At 40.2% G+C, this 19,392-nt stretch overlaps 5 protein-coding genes across 11 annotated transcripts; 4 read left to right on the top strand and 1 right to left on the bottom strand.

Moving 5' to 3' along the window:
- Window positions 1-813: 813 nt before the first annotated feature.
- Window positions 814-3,513, top strand: LOC129584226 (epimerase family protein SDR39U1-like). The gene is made up of 8 exons (XM_055476348.1): window positions 814-1,051; window positions 1,123-1,143; window positions 1,216-1,328; window positions 1,529-1,611; window positions 1,686-1,739; window positions 2,264-2,331; window positions 2,405-2,708; window positions 2,923-3,513. The coding sequence occupies exons 1-8, from the start codon at window positions 1,030-1,032 to the stop codon at window positions 3,191-3,193; spliced, it is 936 nt and encodes a 311-aa protein (XP_055332323.1). The 5' UTR covers window positions 814-1,029; the 3' UTR covers window positions 3,194-3,513.
- On the bottom strand, window positions 2,127-5,137 carry LOC129584236 (protein IMPACT-like). 5 transcript variants are annotated; one of them, XR_008689857.1, is made up of 5 exons: window positions 3,727-5,137; window positions 3,466-3,641; window positions 3,079-3,173; window positions 2,831-3,020; window positions 2,127-2,694 (listed from the first exon to the last, which is right to left on the bottom strand). XR_008689857.1 is itself a non-coding variant. In XM_055476363.1 (2 exons), the coding sequence occupies exons 1-2, from the start codon at window positions 4,449-4,451 to the stop codon at window positions 3,560-3,562; spliced, it is 807 nt and encodes a 268-aa protein (XP_055332338.1). In that variant the 5' UTR covers window positions 4,452-5,137; the 3' UTR covers window positions 3,072-3,559. The 5 variants fall into 5 exon arrangements, 1 of the variants encoding a protein (XP_055332338.1); XR_008689858.1 differs by lacking the exon at window positions 2,831-3,020; XR_008689855.1 differs by having other exon boundaries at window positions 3,079-3,641.
- Window positions 5,138-5,313: 176 nt separating this feature from the next.
- On the top strand, window positions 5,314-7,558 carry LOC129584215 (uncharacterized). The gene is made up of 5 exons (XM_055476337.1): window positions 5,314-5,799; window positions 5,933-6,187; window positions 6,296-6,514; window positions 6,648-6,912; window positions 7,011-7,558. Exons 1-5 carry the CDS (start codon window positions 5,578-5,580, stop codon window positions 7,268-7,270), a joined length of 1,221 nt encoding a protein of 406 aa, XP_055332312.1. The 5' UTR covers window positions 5,314-5,577; the 3' UTR covers window positions 7,271-7,558.
- Window positions 7,559-8,006: 448 nt separating this feature from the next.
- On the top strand, window positions 8,007-13,265 carry LOC129583243 (vacuolar protein sorting-associated protein 11 homolog). Of its 3 annotated transcripts, none has more exons than XM_055474976.1 (17): window positions 8,007-8,097; window positions 8,292-8,346; window positions 8,405-8,476; window positions 8,692-8,865; window positions 8,928-8,978; window positions 9,064-9,132; window positions 9,255-9,352; window positions 9,495-9,654; window positions 9,739-9,828; window positions 9,965-10,169; window positions 10,245-10,324; window positions 10,394-10,893; window positions 11,374-12,154; window positions 12,228-12,349; window positions 12,412-12,507; window positions 12,570-12,629; window positions 12,927-13,265. In XM_055474976.1, exons 2-17 carry the CDS (start codon window positions 8,332-8,334, stop codon window positions 13,102-13,104), a joined length of 2,751 nt encoding a protein of 916 aa, XP_055330951.1. In that variant the 5' UTR covers window positions 8,007-8,097; window positions 8,292-8,331; the 3' UTR covers window positions 13,105-13,265. The 3 variants fall into 3 exon arrangements, with proteins under 3 accessions (XP_055330951.1, XP_055330959.1, XP_055330942.1); XM_055474984.1 differs by having other exon boundaries at window positions 8,038-8,125; XM_055474967.1 differs by lacking the exon at window positions 8,007-8,097 and having other exon boundaries at window positions 8,141-8,346.
- A 788-nt stretch (window positions 13,266-14,053) lies between these two features.
- LOC129584182 (calcium load-activated calcium channel-like) lies at window positions 14,054-18,866 on the top strand. Its single transcript, XM_055476305.1, has 6 exons — window positions 14,054-14,400; window positions 14,477-14,538; window positions 15,110-15,187; window positions 17,984-18,155; window positions 18,230-18,374; window positions 18,534-18,866. Exons 1-6 carry the CDS (start codon window positions 14,384-14,386, stop codon window positions 18,615-18,617), a joined length of 558 nt encoding a protein of 185 aa, XP_055332280.1. The 5' UTR covers window positions 14,054-14,383; the 3' UTR covers window positions 18,618-18,866.
- Window positions 18,867-19,392: the final 526 nt, after the last annotated feature.

Raw genomic sequence — 19,392 nt, forward strand, 5'->3', positions numbered from 1 at the left:
CAGAATACTGAAACTATTCATAAGCTAATTAATTCCTATAAAACTTTGGCGAACTGATATGACATTGTACCACTGCATTAACACGTGAACAGTGAGCATCTATGTTGTTCATATTAATTCTGTACAGGATTTGACGCAATAGTTAGATATTGTTCTATAAGAATTATCTATTAAAATACACAAGTTTAACATTTTTACGATAAAATTTCAGTCATATATTTACATGTGTGCAATATTAGGGCAACGTTGTGCACAACGTAACGTTTTGGTGGATGCTTACCGCGGCAGTCCTTATAAAATCCGTATTCGGTCAAAGCCACTTTAAGCCAGTATAGAGGCTTTAAAGTATCAAAATAAATTAACCGCATCGTATTAACAGTAGTATATAATATTATATATATATTATATATATATTATTAGTATTAACAGTGTATATAATATATATATCTTTATATCTGCACTGCACTTCATTCAGTTTCAGCTTCGCTTTTGCGTTTATGCAAGGATTTTAATCATGGATGCCTTCCATATCGTTGTGGATCTATTTTTGAGAATTTCATGTGAAAATCTTATCAATGTCATCATGATTGTCATGATAAATAAAGTAAAATACGGTACAAAAGCTAAATTAAAATTAATGCGCGAAAAAAATCGGAAATGGGTGTAGGCGTATAGCTATGTTTCTTCGGGTGGTCGTCATTTCTATCCGTAAGATCAATGCAACCGCACGGAGCCCGGTTGCCGTCAGCTGCTTACACCAGTGTATCTAGAAATGTATCTAGAAATTTTACTTCGTTCTCTAACTACCCCGCTTTCGCTATCAGCAGATTCAGCACAACTGCACAAGCGGCCTCTATTAAACAGAAGTTTTGATTCACTTTTAAAGTTTAAACGCTGTTTTTCTGGTTTTTGGTAATGTTTGGTCTTGGAAAACTCTTGGGTTCTTTTAAAGGGAAAAAACCTATCTTAATTCTCAAGTGACAGACTGGTTAGCAGTACTCGATTACTGTACTGTGGAATCGCATCTCAATGTCTGCCACTGTGGTTATAGGTAAGCTCATTGATTTGTAGCCTTCTTCAACTGCAAACAGTAAACCTGGTAATAATTTATCTTTGTTGCAGCCGGTGCTTCAGGATTTGTTGGTAAGCTATCCCGTTTACACCATGCAGTGATCCAGCTAACGGTGTACAGGCCCGTTTACTGTGTTTCTTTAGGTCGGCACCTGGCGAAGGTGCTGAACAGGGATGGATACAATATTATTTGTGTTACACGCAGGACGTCGCAATTAAGCGCAAGTTCACCGTACTTCCACGAAACTATAACCTGGGTACAATATGTTTTTGCTACAATATGCTTTTGCTGCAATAATATTTTTTTGCTATCGATAAACACTGGAAATTGTAAGTAATTAGCATCCAGATGTCCTGATAAATATAACGCTTAGTCGAAAACGAAATGGTGTTTTTTTAGTTTTTCGTGGTCTCTCATTTCATCAAATCAGTCATTCTGGCTTGTTAATATTGTTAGGACCATCTACAACTTCATGGGCTTCCTCAATGCGACGCGGTGATCAATTTGGCAGGCGAAAATATTATGAATATGACGCGAAGGTAATTTCCGCCTTGTTATTGAAGTCTAGGAAATTGGATAGCCGCAGAGACTTCCACGTTTCTATGATAGATAGATGGGATGCTAAATTTAAAAAAGATGTTTTCACAAGCCGGACAGCATCAACCAAGTAAGTGAAGCTTGTGTATGCTCTTGTTCGATTTAGTTTACATTTTTTGATTTTTTTCTCTTTTCTGATTTTCCGTGGATATATTGTGTGTATTTGGTATGCTTACTATGCTAGTCAAAAACAAAAATAATAATCAGAGAATGTCCTTAATAAATTTTGGCAATAAGTACGGTCTACGGATTATGGAAAATGTTAAAGTTGGATATTATGGAAAATGTTACAGTAAAAGTACGACGAAAATGTCATGTTATTTCCCGTGACTGCAATATTATTTCTTTTACATTAAATAGCTGAAAGTTCTAATTCAGAAATCCAGATTCTACGAATTCTTGTGATTTTAAACAGCCGCCGGCATCTGTGTCGCTAATATGCTCTAAGGTTTCTGTTGATGATGTTTTTGCTACGATCTACTGCAGTGAGGCTGAGCAGTGAGACTGCACCTAAAGCCGTGCATTTGTGAACAACGCACTGATAAAAATGAGGGAAGAATACGTTTTGTGCAGTAATATTGCCACATTTAACAGGTTTTTAGGAGAAGTAATTCTTGCAACGAAAACGAAGCCGAAAGTATTTATTACTGCAAGCGGTGTTGGTATGTACTGCCGAGTCGGACAGCCGTTATATCCTTTGCGGCCGTTATTTCCTTTGCTTTCTTTCGTTTCTAGGCTATTACCAGCCGAGTCCGACGGAGGAATACACCGAAGCCAGTTCGGGAGGCAAACATGATTTTCTGGCTCAACTGGCGGATGCCTGGGAAAAGGCTTCGCATTTACCACGCGAGTCAGGCGTGCGTGTGATAAATCTTCGTTGTGGGGCTGTACTCGGTCGCGACGGTGGCGTCATTAAAAACTTGTATTGGCCATTTTATTTTGGACTGGGTGGACCGGTTGGTGACGGGAAGCAGCCTTTTCCTTGGATACATTTGGATGATCTGGCCCACATTTACAAGTACACCCTGGAAAATAAACAGTAAGGATTAAGCGGCTGTCTCGCGTTGACTTTAACCTGTCGTGTGTGTGAATGCCTACATTCACAAAAATGGCATTCGCTGAATTTATTTGTTTCAAATTCTGGCGACATTTTTGCCGCACCTGAAATGAGCATACGGTAGATGTGTGTCCATAAATTTGTTATGTAACACTCGTCGTGCTATTTCTTAAATTTTGCTCCGTAAAATGCGCAGGTGCCATGGAGCGTACAATGCAGTTGCTCCACAAATCATCACGAATGCCGAATTTACTAAAGCCTTTGCCAAGGCTATGCACCGACCAGCCGTCATACCTGTCCCCAAGATAGCACTGAACGTTATACTGGGGAAAGAGAGGGCAAAGATACTTACCGACGGACAGAAAGTTCATCCCAAAAAAATCGTCAGTGATGGCTTTGGGTTTCTCTTTCCAACCATCAAAGAGGCGTGTGAAGATATCTGCATGCCTACAATAGTACATGATTAGTTCCAAGCTTTTCGCTTCAGCAGCTGCGTAACCTTTTGAGATTCTGGCGGGGAGAATTTCGCTTTTTAAATTTTTTCACTGCGAAATAATTTGTTTGCGAAGTAGCAAATGCTTTTTTTTCGGCAATGAGGAATCTGCTCATTAATAGTGGCTGCTCTAGTTAGCAAGTGCTATTATGACTGATAACATGTCCGCAAATTGACGTCTGTGCAAGAGGTGTGTGGTAAAAATGCTAGTGGGTAATTTAATGTAAAAAGTTAAAAAACAAATACCGCTGAATTCTCCGAAACAAAACAACGGCTTTGAAATGAAAAGAATGCAGCAACAGCCACGGATAGCACTGATTAACGTATAATTATGTTCGGATTATGTATGCTGAACCAACAGATCGCGCGCTGCGTTGCTTATGTGCTTAAATCTTTCCGGTCCCAGCAAAACACCGCCAAACCTGAAATAATTTTCTAGTTATCGGTATGCAAATAACCAACTACGCAATACCCATACGACTAGCATGCTTCGTAGAGAGTTTTTACCATCTGCTGACGACGACCACTTTATTTTTCACGTCCAGAATATTGAGCAAATGCAGAAGCCGCGCACCGGCTTGCAGTTCACCGTCATCATCACAGTCGCTAATTACGCTCTGCCCAGGTCCTTCTATTCTGTAAGCCATAATGTTGTGCGTCGCATCAGCAATTTTCCGATTGCGTTTCAATTCATCTACAATGGCATGCACTTCCGTCACACTCCGGACAGCGGCGACATGGGCCTGGAATGTACTTTTTCGTTCGGTAAATGGCCGTCCATGGAAAATCTCATGGTTCAACAAAGGCAATACGGACGCGTTCTCTGGATGCATATTTTCTTCACTAGCAGCTGCAGATTTAACTGAGGATTCCAATAATGGTTCCACCTGGATCCCCGCCTGTGTCACTAAATCTCGTGCTTCCTCTGCAAGCTGGAACAAACAACACTGTCCCAGAGAACGCTCCGCTGTTTCTTGCAGTTTCCTCTCGATTACTTTTCGCGGTTCGCCACGCAGGCTAGGGGCAATAAGTGTAGTCCGGGGAGACTCTTTCGTTGGATATCCAGGCGGAAGGAAAAACGAAATTTGGGTTTCGTTCTTGGGAAACAAGATAATGCTGAAATTTCTTCCTTTCGATCCAAACCCATCTTCGTAGTGCAGGTCGTTTCCGTAAATACTAGCGACAGCTTCCATTTCCTCTGCTTGCTGTTGTTCATCGCTTAAGCTGTCCATTTAGACTGACAATTATTATTATTACCGCTCTAAACGAAACAGAAGTGCTAATCGTAAATAAAATCGTAAACATTAAAAGTGATTAAGGGCAGAGTGCGCTAAGCTCCAAAACCGATTAAGAAACGTCACACATTGCATTAACACTAGATCAGTGTAAAAAAAAATGAACTGACTTTTAATAAGCATCACATACAAGTACATACTAAGTACTTACTAAAACAAAATTCATAACAAAAACACTTCTTCAATGCTATCCTGCTCGGGGATCGTACCCATGACACATAACGCGTTTCCCCGTTGCATTTGAATAGAAAGCCGCTGTCTAAAAAACTCTTTTGCCCGCTTCTGGCCTGTGGCGGAAGCCATGCAGTTGCCGACCTTCCCCACGAGTTTTTTCGTTCCGCCTCCCCAGGGTCCGTAAATTTCCAAGGCGGCAGCTACTAGATTGTATCTTGGTTGTAGCCAGCCGTGTTTCGACAGTTTTCTTCTCTCCGCCTGCTCCGCTGCTGCACCGACGCAGCGGACTCTGCGCTAAGCAATTGCTTAGCGCACTCTGCGCTAAGCAATTCAGAGCGATTACGATTCCGATTAAAACATTTCCTCGGAGAAATTTCTTAATCGGACAACTTCTTAATCGGTTTGTTAATCGGACCGATTAAGGAAATTCGGGAATTTTGCAAATCGGAAATTTCTTAATCGGTAGTGATTAAGAAACTTCTCTAGGAGGTGGCTTGAAATTGGCCAATAGCAGCGTTCTGCGAGTCGAGTCGCTTTTAGTGACTCGGGCAAACTCTTAATCGGTCATGTTTTTAATCGGTTTCTTAATCGGTTTTGGAGCTTAGCGCACTCTGCCCTTAGCGCACTCTGCCCTAAATGATTTAAAGTGATTAAATCATTAAACTGATTATTAAACAGCTGTAAAGTGTAAACAGAAGACCGTAAACAGCAAACAGTGGCTTAACGTCGCCTCTCCGGGCGGTCGCGGTGCTTGCTTTACAACTTGAAGTCTCCAACTGTCAGAGAATAATCCACAGATGGTTTTTTTAAAGATAAGAAAACCCGTGGCTGGCAGACCACGTTTGGAGACTATACTTTTCGGTAGACCGCATTTAGGATTTGCTACGCGATGGGAAGAAGTAAGAGCAGTAAGCCAACGACTAGTACGCGCACCACAACCAGAGCTCCATCATCAAACCCTGAGAACAGTGACGGCGCGATGCAAGTCGATGAGGATCCAATCCGAGACTACTGCGCGTTTTTAGCTAATATTCTGGATGAAGTTTGGAAGGTGCAGTCCGATTTAACGCGGGAAGAATTATGCATCCAGTTGCGTGACAGGTTTTTCGAGGTAGGTTTCTTCGATTGCCTAACGGTTCTGCGGCTTCTGCAAAACGCGATACTACAGTTCATATATTGCTCTACGATGATTACTAGCTGCAGGCCGTTTCGTTTCATAAACTGACTCCTTTACCTTGTTTTAGACGTTCCAGAAGGACACGCTGACGGTAAGCCAGGTGGGCGATATGGGAAACGAAGTTTGGCTGATTTTGTGCAGGGTAGTCCTGGTCGAAGGATCATTGAAGATTAAGTTATCAGGCCGACGTCCAGACCCAGTCCAATATCGCGATACTATGCGCACCATCGCAGCTTTCTTGTGTGATCTCCACCGAAATCCTGAATTGTCGAACGACGGGTCGCGACTGTTTGTTGTTAGGATTATCAAGTTTTTTGCAAAGGTTTGTCTGCGCATCAGATTATGGAGCGTGCTGATGATTTTTGTAGTGTGAAATATTTGCGAGAATTTTCGTCTGGTAGCTGAGGTTAGTAGACGGTATTTTTTAAAGGGTTTGGAGTCTGGCCGATGGGAAGTCCGATATCGAATACTGCAGTTTATCAATTGTTTCTTGGAAAAGATGGCCAGTACAGGAGCTGTATTTTCTTCCATCGAGGAGACCGATGGCAACAAAGATCTTGTGCGCAAATATTTACTTACGCGCACTTTTGACGTGAAAAATGAAGTGGCCGCTTTGGCAATGGAGGCGATTCAACATTACCAATACGAGGTGCGTGGTTGACAGCGGCAGTTAAGGCTTAGTAAGCATTGATTTGGTTTAAATTTTTTTCTGTATAGCTCATTATTACGGCCGGCTTGGTAGTGCACTACTTCAGATTTGTTCTGGCTTTTTTCATTTCCAGAAAGAGGCATGTCATACAACGCGAGCATTTTTGGTGCTGCACTGCCGGATGCAAGAACATGAATCTGCCATCGTCCGAGCGGCTGCCGTACGGAGCGTCCATGTGTGTTCCTCTAGCGCAGCAGCAATAATCCGGTCAGCATTTGATTCTGCGTGGGAAGTGCGCGTAGCTGCTTATGAGGTTATTGCGGATGCGATATCTCCTAAAATTGTCAAATGCCAGTTGCGCGCGTTGTTAATTCTGACCGGACTGAACCACCTAAAATGTACGCAGAATTTCGATAAATTCGAATTAGTAAGGGTTAGGATAGTATAACTTTGGATTAACTTCCCATAGTAACTTTCCGTTTTGCAAAATTTCCAGCAAAAGTCCGAACAGCCACTCAAAAGTGCCTCCGCAGTTGGCTTGGGCTTTGTAATCGTGATTATAATGGTCTGATGACGGACGCCAATGTCATTGCTGGACACCCATTGCACAGCGGCAGACAACTGGGATTCGAGATATTTAATCAAGAAGTTGTTGGCGCTCCTTCTCAGCTTGCGGTGACCGCGGGAGCTTCTGCCTCACATTCTGGAGTGGGCAGCGGTCAAGTAGTGACAAATGCAGAACCGGATGTTAGTTGACCAAAGATTTATTTTTGACATACGATTTCACGTTATGGATTAATCGAACACTTTAAGCTACTCAATTTCCAGTTAAATTCCTTTCTCTCTGCTTCTGTGGTTCGTGTGCTGTATCTTTCCGTCTTTATTTTGTTGGCACTTCGCACTTGCATGTTGCAGTGCATTTGACATTGTACGTCTGGAGTTTGGTCCTGGAGTACCATAATTATGTTGTTTTGTTTGCAGACTGTTGTGCTATAACTGCATTTCTGTAAAAAGGTACTAGCATAAGTGTTATTAAAGTTTACAGTTTATACAAATTTTCCGAGAGAAAATCTGTATTCATCGAAAAGTAGCGATGAGTTTGCAAGGTTATCCTTGAAATGTAAATCAGTACTCTTGGCTGCTTGTCGCTCTTATTGTTATTAAAAGACACTATCTAGTATGTACCTAACCCGTTCAGGGAGGAAAATGGAAATTACACTTTTGGGGCCACCTGGACGGGCTGTCTGCAGCACGAACAGTGCATTTAATATCTATTAAATCAAAATCGACTTAAAAAATTATTATTCGAAAGCGCTATGCGCCCCAAAAGTTTAGGGCGCATAGTTAATTTCCTAAATATTTAAAGTAGAATGTAGTACGAGTATGCCCTTTGTGGAGGTATTCGTACATACCGTACTTAGTTAATTCTTACAATAATAAGTTAAATAAGTAAATCCTTATTGTTTTAAGTTTTTTAACTTTTAAGCAGCCAGACGAAAATCGCCACAGCGTCGTACCCCCGGCCGAGGTTAAGTAGAATTTCCTTTGGAACGGCACGTCCGCCGCGGACGCTGGACCCGAAGGTTCACAATCATTCGGTGTATTAGCAGTGTAATTACATGAGGACATGTTGTAACTTGACTATGGTATTAGCATTTGATATATTTGCCACCCGTTTTTCATTTTCGACATCGAAAATTTCCTTCCATGAATTTTTGATTCTGATCGCGAAGCAGAGAATCATTATTTAGTTTCTTGTTGCTGTTCGGTTGAACAGGACATCAACTTTTTTGATACCGAGGTGGTGCAGAGGAAAAATGGCTTTAAATCAGGTTTGTATAGCATACTTTCCACTTCGCTGTCGATCCTTGTAGCACTTGTCTGTTTTAGTGGCGGAAGTTCGCGTTTTTCGACAAGAAGCTTCTGAAGAACGAAGCGGGCGATACTTTGGATGCCCTGAAGGTGAGCTCTTATGCTTAAATTCTCTCGATAAATTGAGTAACTGAGTAGTATATTAGATAGACTTAATTAAGAGAATAACTTCGACCCTAATTTTGTTTTTGGATCAAATGAACAGTCTATTCACTATACTTCTATTGCGTTTGAATGTGTGATAGCAACAATAAGTATTGAGTTTCTGTGTCGTTCGGCATAAAGTCGCGAATTTTTTTTATTAGTCATACAAGATATGGTCGACGACATTCGGGCGCGGAAAGATGATATTTGGGGATTCGGAGGGGTGGATCGTAGTGATGGACTACAAACAGAATGTCACTTCTTTTCGCGGCTATCTTCTCCAAGTGTCCCATCTTTTCATGACCAAACAACAGAACATTTTAGTCTCTGTTGGGGTAATTAATTTACAGCAGCAAAATAATAACATATGTTCTTAAGATTGGTTACTTGGCTGTAGGAGGACAGTGCGGAACAGGGGCCAATGTTGAAAGTATGGAATTTTGACAAAGTATGTTCAAAAGTGAAAACAGATTTCTGGTTATGCCCAAAATACCGTACACATATGTCAGCCTTATAAAATGTGTTTGTTTCAGATGGATGGCGGGGATAATCCGTCATGTTCGCGGATGATCCGGTTGAATTTCAGAAACACTCAGGAACTGGTACGATTTGCTAATTTACTTTAAATCGCTTTTGTAGTCGTGATGAATTTGCCGAATATGCAAGAATGATATTTTTTAGCTAAGTTAGTGTGATTCATACGTGCACCGTTGAGTTCTTTTAGGTGTCCTGCTTTGTGGTTCACGAAAACCTGAATTATCTTGCCATTGGATACAGCAGCGGTGTTGTGATTCTGTTAAAAGGTGATATTACGAAGGAAAGGTACGAGTTGAAATTTTAAGGGTTGCTGGTTTGTGTTTCTGGAAAACTTTTACTGGGATTTTTTATATGAGGTTTACCATGGGAATTTAGTCGACGTTTATGTACCCAGTGTGTACCACTAGCATGGTTTTGTACATTAAAGGAACACAAGCAAACATGTCGTACTGCACGAGGGTAAAAGCACCATCACCGGTTTAAGCTTTCGACCTACCACAACAGCAAAGGGTGGCATCGTGCTATTTATTTCCTCCATGGATGAAATATGGTCGTATATGATAGGAGGTCGAGATAAAGAAATTGGGGTAAGTTTTCTTTTATTGTCGTTGTCTTAAATTAATTCGCATCTCCGTAAGACAAGCCAAGTCATCAGCGATTGCTTGTTATAGTCGGTGTTGGATCACCATGGATGCGGATTGATGTGCTCAACGATGACTGATTCTTCGACAGACTATCAGTTTGTCATTGGCCGAGCAGATGTAAGAAACACTTGGTTTAAATATGTACCATATTTGATTTCAGTGTTTACTAACAGTGCTCTTTACAAACAGTTCTTAAAATACAAATCAGTAGTATTTAAATTGTGATTGATTTATCTAAAACCTTGATTTTTAGGCGCTTTATTTTTACTTGCCGGATAGTCGTGGACAGTGCCTTGCATTTGGAGGTACGAAGTTGTTGCTGGAATGGTGCCACGGATATCTTGTTGTGGTTAGCCGAAAAGAAGAGAGCGAAACGCGGAGCACATTAAGCGGCAGTGATTCCGGAGCTGGTGAAATGCAGATTATTACCATCTACGATGTCAAAAATAAGCTTATAGGTAAGTTGCGCTTGACTGCAGCTTTTGTACCGCAGTTTATAAATTGCTTGATGTCTTTTTTTCTTTATCCAATAGCATATTATGGTCCGATACAAGAAGTTAGAGCCATTTTGTGCGAATGGGGCTCAATTTTTATCCTCTGCACAGATAACAAGGTAAAAAGCAATTTAACTATGAACAGGGTCATGTGAAATATGATTGTGGACGAACTTTCCGCTTTGTAGATATACCAAATTAAAGAAAAAGAGTTGCTCCAAAAACTGGACATGCTTTTCAAAAAGAATTTGTACTCTTTGGCTATAACGCTTGCCAAGGCGCAGCAATATGATCAGGACGCCTTGATCGATATGTTCCGGCAGTACGGTGACCATCTGTACAGCAAAGGGGACTTTGATGAAGCTATGGCTCAGTATATCAAAACAATTGGACGATTAGAACCTTCTTATGTTATCCGTCAGTTCCTGGATGCTCAGCGAATCTATAATTTGACAGCTTACTTGAGTGCGTTGCATGACAGTAATTTGGCTTCCCAGGACCATACAACGCTGTTATTAAACTGCTATACAAAACTAAAAGACGAGGAGCAGCTGGATAAATTTATTATGTCAAAGAATTCAAATCATGCTGTCAACTTCGATGTGGAAACAGCTATCCGGGTATTGCGACAGTCTGGATATTTTCGACATGCTTTACACCTCGCGAAAACTCACCAAAAGCACGATTGGTAGGCAGTAATTAGGCAAAACTTATCCGAATTCGGTACTTAATGACTTTGTACTTTGGGATTCACTATTTGTTTTTTGCGTTTAAATGTGACAGATTAAATGTGATAGATTGTGAGAGATAACATTGGTATGTGAGAATGGTCGCTCAAAATCTCGAGTCCAGATATTTTTGGACTTTAAAAAGTTTATTTTTGCAGTGAGAAAATATCACAAGATATATGTGGTGATATATACATAATATATATACCTAATATATACATAATACCACAGTGATATTATGTTAATGTACAAAACGTTTGACTTATAAATAATAATTGGACCCATTCAAGTTAGTGAATTTAAATTTTTTTAAGATCTTGAAGATTTATGGCAGAGTTTTTTTTTATCCATACTTATCATTTCGTACGTATTCTTTTTTATGTCAGCATACTGTTCTCTTGTATACGAATCTACGAGTTCCATATTGGTAATTGATGCAGGTACTTGAAGATTCAGCTGGAAAACAACAAAGATTTTGTTGAAGCTTTGGATTATATTTCGAAATTAGAGTTCGAATCATGCGAAGCCAATTTGAAATGCTACGGACGCCTTCTGATATCGCATGCAAGCGAGCAGTGCACGGAATTGTTGAAAAAGCTGTGCACAGATTATGCGCCAAAAAGTGACAAGGTAGAAGCAATAAGTAGCAGCTCGGTGCATATGGCGGCCAATCCTGAAGACTTCTTCCATATTTTTGTCAATCATTCTGGATTGATGTGCGAATTTTTGGAATATGTAGCCAATTGTCGAAGCGATCTTTCCCCTGAATTCTATAATACGCTACTGGAGTTATATCTTGAGAACTGGAAGAATACCGGTCAACAAGCCATCAAAGACAGTTTAGAGCAGAAGATTATGCGCTTGCTCCAGCAAGAGAATTGTTGTGATCCTATGCAGGCGTTGCTTTTGTGCCAGTTGAACGATTTCGCTCCAGGAATTCTGTACATGTTCGAGCAAAAACACATGTACACCGAGATCTTGCAGTTTTTCATGGATCGGCATAGTTTTGAGCAAGTGGTTCAGACTTGTCGGCGCTTTGGGGACAAGGAAAGCCATTTGTGGGTGCAAGCGTTCTGGTTCTTTTCCGAAAGTTTTGGGGAGTACGATAAGTCATGGATTGCGGAAGTATTAAAAGTCATCGAGACAAAAAATTTGCTACCTTCACTTATGGTAATTGATATACTATCCAGAAATCCCAACACAACGCTGGATATCATTAGAGTGAGTGGAATGGTTAAGTTTTACATCCAGATTTTTACCTTTAATTCCATGGAACGTTGTTTTGTGTTCCTAGGATTATGTTATTAGCCGAATGAAATCAGACGAGAAAAAAATCCAAGACGACGAAGCGCAAATTCAAAAGTTTCGCGAAAAAACGGAACAAATTCGAAAAGAAGTAGATCAGATAAAGAATGGGTAATAGTTATTGATAATTTAACTATCGTACAAAACTGAGTGCTCATGTACTTCTTCTGTAGAGCGCAAATTTTTCAAGATGCCAACTGTAGTGCTTGTGACAAGTCTTTGGAGTTGCCATCCGTTCATTTTATGTGTCGGCATTCTTACCATCAGCAGTAAGTAACCTTTAGTTCTAATTGTAAGAAAAAGTATTTGTGAAAACATTTTCATTTTGCAGCTGCTTTGATAGCTATTCCGACACTGACGAAGAGTGTCCAATTTGCCGTCCGGAAAATAGGTACCCTACTTGTATAATTGCTTTTGTGCAATTCTAGAATAGTTTTCGTGTGATTTTATTTTCGCCTTTTTTGCTTGGTTTTCCGTTTGCTGAATTCAGTAAAATAAAATTTTTAAAAAAAATCAAGTACCTACTGTGTACTTTTCAAATTCGAAAATAATTCACTCGGACCATAATGAAACTTACGAAACAGGGTGGTGCATTATGGAACTTTGAACGTCGAATTGTTGTTCGATCACAGGAACTGTAGAAAATTTTTCGTTACTAGTACTCAAATGAAAATTTTTTATTGTTTAGAAAATTACTGGATGAAATCAACGCTCAGGAGCAGAACCGAGATTTATCACAGCAGTTTTTCTCCCGCGTTAATAAGGAAATAGATAGTTTTTCGGTGGTGGCTGAATATTTCGGCAAACGATTGTTTGGACGACAGACACCAATTGATGATCTTTTGCATCCTGGAGATAGACTTTAAGAAATTGTTACCTACGGTCCGGTGCCTGTGATTTTTCTGCGATACGTCTTCCCTTCTGAATTTTTGTGAGTGTGAGTGAAAGTGTTTTTGCTGGTTTTTTTAAATTTTGACGCAGCTTTTGTTTGTTACTTTATGTGTCGTTATTAAATTTTGGCTTTGTACCCCTTCTTATTTGAAAGACAGCTTATTTGAAATTATAAGGTTACAGAAATCTAAATTGGTATTGTATCAGTTTGTATGACTGTAATACTTGCGATACTGCGTGCTTTTAAAGTACGCAAAATGCCTGTTACGCATTTTGTTTTTTTAACAGTTCTAATACGAGCGCTATGTTTGACGTACTCCTGCTAGAGTATCTCGCGCGCTTGGGCGCTCCCAGCTATGTTTAGAAATGTGTGGAATTCTGTAACTATCGAAGGTGCAAAGGTAATACTGTAGAGATGCATGAATTAAGTAGTCATTTTATTCAGGTAATAGCCAATTAACATAACAAACAAGCCCGCGCTGATAGGCACTAATAAAAGACAGGTTTATACATTAAAGAAACAACCATAAGTAGTTAAGTAGATAATTTTGTGAATTGTATGGTAATAATTGGTTTTAATTGGTAAGTAATAATAGTAATTAGTACACGGTTTGGAAGCGTTGTTTTGAAATAAAGTATCTGTGCAGTGAAAAAAAGTAATAAAATGACCCGGTTACGTAATAATGACCCCACTCAGCCGGTTATGCCATGAAAACATTATGAGGACTGATATGTCTGTACTTGGCCACGACGGCCGTTTCGAAAGTGCCGGGCGGAAATCCGCTCGCAGTTTTTAACTGCATTTTTCTTTCTACAAGATATGTTTTTCGTAGTATGTATACACCGCAGATATCTGTTTTACTGCTCCGGAAACATGTCCACAAAAAAATAAATCAAAATGGAAAGAGCATGGCCGCACAACGGAAACGAGGATCATCCAATGGTGAAATGGCGCTCGACACTGCTATTTTGCACACTTGTATTATTTCGCGCGTTAGCCTGTAAAGTGGTGAGTGGTGACTGACATGTGTGAAACCGTATCGTAGGGCAGCCGCCATTCGGTGAGTGCTTGTACTTACCTCGTCGGAGGCAATATGTACCTCATGGCTCTTGCAACTTGATGGACGACGCGTTTCGGTATTCCCAATCCCAGTCCTACGGACAAGTTTTTTGGTTTCTGCCTTTCTGGTTTGTGTAGTTTAATTGCACCTCCTTTAACTTGTCACACTGCAGGACATCTCCCGTCAACTTTTGATGAAGTTTTGCAGCAGGTCTGCTAGCGTGTTTGTCAGTTTTTGCTGCTCAGGGTCGAAGTTCCATTAGAGTAGGGGTTTCAGCCATTTTCAGGATGATTGCGGATGCTGTGTTAATCATCGTCGTTTCCTTCATCGCTTCGGCTATCGGCGAAGGTGAGTACGAGTCATACAGCGGCTTAATTTTGAGGAATTCATTTTGAAACTGGTTGCATAAATAATTATCCTGATTTATCCATGATCCATGCTGATCACTGTTGCAGGGCTGGTTATGTTTCTTACAATTAAAACAGTGTATTTTGGTTTGGCCTCTAAAAGTGCTGTTGAAAGTGTTATAGCTCGGCTTGAGCAAGTACTAACAATATTCGGATCGTAATCTTCCAATATTTATTTCAAGTGCTCCTATCTGGTTATTTATTCTTGACAAAATGAGGAATTCCCGGAATATTGTTTTAACAGACAGAACGCATGGTTGTTTTTTTGGCTCCTACGAAACCCCGTATTTTCCGAAATAGCTTTTTTGACTGAGAGAGTTCAGGGAGATTTTATTTAAATCCTTGCAATGATAGTGCGAGACTGCGAGTAACATACGAGTAGCACTTTTCATTAAACGTTTATATTCGGTGTACTGAACAGTAAAACATAAAACGGAAATTGTTTTAGTAATTGTTTTAGTAACTGTGGTTTAATTCGCATCAGAACAAACAAGCAGCTTTTATTTTAACAGGGCTGACATGGCTGCTAGTGTACCGGACCGACAGATACAAGAAGCTGAAAGCGGAAATCGATCGCCAAGTCAAAAAGGGTGAGTGTTGCTCGTCGTCCCAGCTTGTCCTTTTCCGCATCGGATGGGTGTGTGTTGGCAGTCTTGCTCAGATAGAATGAATATCACAAAGTTGCTCACATCTAATACTACCAAATTTCTTATGGGGAAGGCTCCGCACACCACGAAACACCACCGCCAGGCTCCGCACACCACTTTTTATTATTTTTTAATTTTTTTTCAAAAACCACCGAAATCTCCTGACACCACCAAGGGCAGAGTGCACACCACCACAGTCTCAGCACACCACTATTAACAACAAAATTGATTAATTGTTATTAATTGGTATTTTTTGATACAACTCGTCTGCCTTCCGTTATAGTTTGCGAATTTTTCGGTTTTGCAGACTTGCCGAACTCAAGCTTTTTTCGTTTGCGCGTGGTTGCCTGCTTTCGCAACCACCTGTGTTTTGCTGTGCTTGCCTACTAAAGAAGTGCTTACTTAAGCCCATGTTATACTTCCACATGACGGCCAATATGTCTAGCATACGCTGTCATATATGTGATCGGCATTCATACTTTTATGCTGCACATTTTTTATGCTGAACATAAAAGTATGAATCGTTTGCATAAAAAATGTTAACATGAGCGCATGATGCTCGCATGTTGACTATGCTACATAAAAAATGTCATAATGAACCTGCTCATTTCGACATATTTTTATGTCAACAATATGCTAGGTAAAAGCTGTCGCCCCATGTAGGTGGCGATATCACCACCACGGGCGGTTAACGGTTTGTTAACACATTTCTGACGAGTTGGTTCATACTTCCGTTTCATTTTACTGGTGATAGCATATTGCCATTTAACATACGGCATAATCATTTTTGGTTTCATGTTTTAAATGTTGAATATGATTATGTCGTATGCTGCTTATGACGCGCCATCATTTTGGCCGTCATATGGAAGTATAACATCGGCTTTACTTTATGGTTTATGCTGTGCTTACTTACTTGCATTACGCATGCTGTATAGTATAGATTTGCCTTGCACTATATTGAAAAACCCAAAACATTGTAATATAGATACAACATATTTTAAGAAAAGTTTAACCTTCTGTACACACACGAAAAATACAACATAACTCATATTAGTCGTATATACGACCGACCACCGCATATCTTCGAAACTACGAGTATAATGTGGTGTCCCGAGACTGCCGACGATTTTAATAAAAAAATGGTGGCGTAAAAATGGTGGCCCGAGACAAAACGTGGTGCGAATAGTGGTGGGCGGAGCCTGGTGGTGGTGAAAGGTGGTGTGCGGAGACTTTGGTGGTAAAACGTGGTGTGCGCAGCTTTCTCCATTTCTTATGCAGTAATATTATAACATTTTTCAAACACAAAATTTCCCAGTTTAATTAGGTAAGTGTCATTATCACGCTTTATCTTTTTATTTTGCATGTTTGTTTGTTGTGACTGAAATACGACGCTTTGCTTAAATCGTTATCAAGATTCAGATCTATATTGCCACGAATGGGATACACCAGAGCCGGCAAACCAGAAAAGACTGACCAAAACCAATATTATATTCTGAAAGCCCGTAGTCGAAAACCCGGCCAGATAGTATTCATTTCTTTTAAAACCGCTCCCGCTTCGAGCGCCACAGCGGAAGAGTTATGGCTACCTTCACCAAATGTAACTAAATTATTATAATAATAATTATCATCGTGGTATTTTTAACCAGGCAATGTTGCCACGTAAACCAAATAAAATATAGTTAAAAAATAAAAGTATTTTCCACTAATTAGAATATCAGAATCAATTTAATTAGCAGACCGTTGGCGTTATTGCGACAAGAACGACTACATATCCAACGTTGTCATCGAGGACAATTTCTAAACAAGTGCCGGCCAAGCAGCGATAGACAGAACTACCGCCACTGTGCACAAAATACCAAAAATTAGTTGACTGAAATACCACTACTTTCTAGTTAAAATAGCCCGCTAAGCCAGTGAGTGGCCGAACTGCCACTATGGATAGCTATGCGAGCGGTTGCCCGAGCTGTTATTACTGTCCGATGCAGAGTGACCGAGCTGTCACTAATTTTCAGTGTAAAAAGCCCGTTAGGGAACGAGTGACCGAGTTACCACCACTGTCCGGTGCACAAAGCCCGGTAGGAGAGCAGGTGACCGCGCAGTCACTAATGTCCGGCGCAGAAAGTCCGTTAACGCAGCGGGTGAACGAAACAGTGCACTATCACTGTTTCGAATTTCACACCTTATATACTGATATTTCGGCTTTCTTTTCGGGTAGGGTATCGTGAAATTATCTGTATGCACAGCGAAAGGGAATGCTTTCTCAAGGTTGATAGAATCGGGAACTCATTTTCATAGAAAATTCGTGCTTGCCCTATTGCATGTACCGATCATGTTTCGACGAATAGACTGATGTTATTCTAATAAATATTGATTCAAATTCAAATAAAATGGCCATGGACCACAAGAAACGCGGAGGCGAAGCCGAGGCTGTTTCTTGTAATTGTTAAATTTACCAATAAATTGTGCATCGGTTTTGTCGTTTTTATCCTTGGTGGAAGTCTCGTGGTATCCTACTGCTTACTATGATTGTTTGTGGATTGTTTCCGGTATAAATATTACTAATGCATCGTGGTGCAGTGCATAAACATGCAGAACGAAATTATTTGACATGTTGCTGCATCTAGTTAAGGTATTCGAAACAGTCAGATTACACGAATACGTGCATAATTTTAGTTGTTTGATTGTTTGTGATAAAAAATTAACTTTGAGCCGTTCGTCAATGTTAAAGTTTTTTTGTAGTTGAGAAGAAGAAAAAGGAAGAAACCGCTGTTTCGCGCAATAAGAAAAAGATGTTGGACCGGGAAGAGGGAAAACTAAAGCACAACAATCGCGAGTTGTCCATGGTGAAGATGAAATCGATTTTCGCCATCGGTGTGGCTTTTTCAGCGATGTTGAGCATATTTAGTGCTTTGTAAGTTACAGATACCTGGATTATAAAATGGTGCAGTGGACTGGCTGTACATAGACAACGTTTTTTTTGCCTAGGTTCGAAGGAAAAGTGGTAGCAAAGTTGCCTTTTATACCTTTTGGGCTTTTTCAAGGCCTTTCTCATCGGAACCTGCTTGGATCAGATTATACTGATTGCTCCTACTTATTTTTATATATCTTATGCACTATGTCAATTCGCCAGGTAAGTCGTTTTTCATTCGTTAACAAATCTGGTGGAAATTGGTTTTCCACTTCAATTAGTTCCACATTCCTGTTTTTTTTGTGAATCGGGAGTCGTAATTTCACTTATTCACTGTTTTTGCAATATCAAATGTTGACTTATTGATTTCTTTGTTTGTAGAATTTGCAAAAGATCCTCGGTTTCGCTCCTGCTAGATCAAGCAACCAGAACGCAGGCTTTTTTACCCCTCCGACGACGAAATAATATAAAAATTATATTTCAGCTGATTATTGAATGTATTTACTATTTTTGCCCATTAGCCACACGCATAAAATTCCCATGGTCTGTGGTCACTGATTTTCTAATAATTTTTATTAGTCCGAGCTGCTCAGAATTGACCATTAATCTTTTCCGACTACTTCGGTTTTGAAGTATTAAAATGTTACATTCTGTTAGTAGCCGTACAGATTTCTGCTTGTGAACTGACCGAAAGAGCGAATAATGAACGAAGAGCTCACGAAAGTTTCCTTTCACTTGAGACATAATGTGTGCCTTTGGAAAGATACGATCAAGTGCTCTAAACATCGTGTTCTGACTGTGCCGCGTGTAGTCAATGTCGATCGGTACAGCATTGTCACGACAGTCACGCAGGAAAATTTCCGCCGACCTCATCAAGACCAATACAAGGGATAATAATCGAATTATCCTCTTGATACAGTCCTCTTTGGCGCATTGAGGACACTAGTGTATAATTTGGCTGTCCCAATTTTCCAGTAAACAGTAACAGATTAAATGCAACATTGATTTGCCATGCTAGAAATCCTGTTTGTGTTAAACGTCCACACTTGCTCTCGTTGCCGGTCGTTTTGAGCCCGATTTGCCGCTGCAGTCGCCAGGGCATATCCAGATTATTCCTGTGCAAAATATTGACGCTCATAATTCTGATTTGGGGAATAATCTGGACAGGCTGCGCAACACATAATTTTGCAAAGGCTGAATTGATATAATAATCGCCTAATAACCTCTCCAGCCATTGTTG

Source organism: Paramacrobiotus metropolitanus, unplaced genomic scaffold, assembly GCF_019649055.1.
Source record: "Paramacrobiotus metropolitanus isolate TYO unplaced genomic scaffold, Prichtersi_v1.0 Parri_scaffold0000002, whole genome shotgun sequence".
In the NCBI taxonomy this organism is placed as follows: domain Eukaryota; kingdom Metazoa; phylum Tardigrada; class Eutardigrada; order Parachela; family Macrobiotidae; genus Paramacrobiotus; species Paramacrobiotus metropolitanus.

Excerpts from the sequence above, each read along its gene's own strand:
- LOC129584226 (XM_055476348.1), top strand. The coding sequence starts at position 1,030 with ATGTCTGCCACTGTGGTTATAG. Across the intron at positions 1,329-1,528 it reads TCCACGAAACTATAACCTGG|GACCATCTACAACTTCATGG; the intron begins GTACAATATGTT and ends TAATATTGTTAG. Across the intron at positions 1,612-1,685 it reads ATTATGAATATGACGCGAAG|ATGGGATGCTAAATTTAAAA; the intron begins GTAATTTCCGCC and ends TATGATAGATAG.
- LOC129584236 (XM_055476363.1), bottom strand. The coding sequence starts at position 4,451 with ATGGACAGCTTAAGCGATGAACAACAGCAAGCAGAGGAAATGGAAGCT. Across the intron at positions 3,642-3,726 it reads GTGGTCGTCGTCAGCAGATG|GTTTGGCGGTGTTTTGCTGG; the intron begins GTAAAAACTCTC and ends AAATTATTTCAG.
- LOC129584215 (XM_055476337.1), top strand. The coding sequence starts at position 5,578 with ATGGGAAGAAGTAAGAGCAGTAAGCCAACGACTAGTACGCGCACCACA. Across the intron at positions 6,188-6,295 it reads TTATCAAGTTTTTTGCAAAG|GGTTTGGAGTCTGGCCGATG; the intron begins GTTTGTCTGCGC and ends TATTTTTTAAAG. Across the intron at positions 6,913-7,010 it reads CGGACTGAACCACCTAAAAT|CAAAAGTCCGAACAGCCACT; the intron begins GTACGCAGAATT and ends CAAAATTTCCAG.
- LOC129583243 (XM_055474976.1), top strand. Across the intron at positions 10,894-11,373 it reads ACTCACCAAAAGCACGATTG|GTACTTGAAGATTCAGCTGG; the intron begins GTAGGCAGTAAT and ends TAATTGATGCAG. Across the intron at positions 12,630-12,926 it reads ATTTGCCGTCCGGAAAATAG|AAAATTACTGGATGAAATCA; the intron begins GTACCCTACTTG and ends TTTATTGTTTAG.
- LOC129584182 (XM_055476305.1), top strand. Across the intron at positions 14,539-15,109 it reads CGCTTCGGCTATCGGCGAAG|GGCTGACATGGCTGCTAGTG; the intron begins GTGAGTACGAGT and ends TTATTTTAACAG. Across the intron at positions 18,375-18,533 it reads GCACTATGTCAATTCGCCAG|AATTTGCAAAAGATCCTCGG; the intron begins GTAAGTCGTTTT and ends CTTTGTTTGTAG.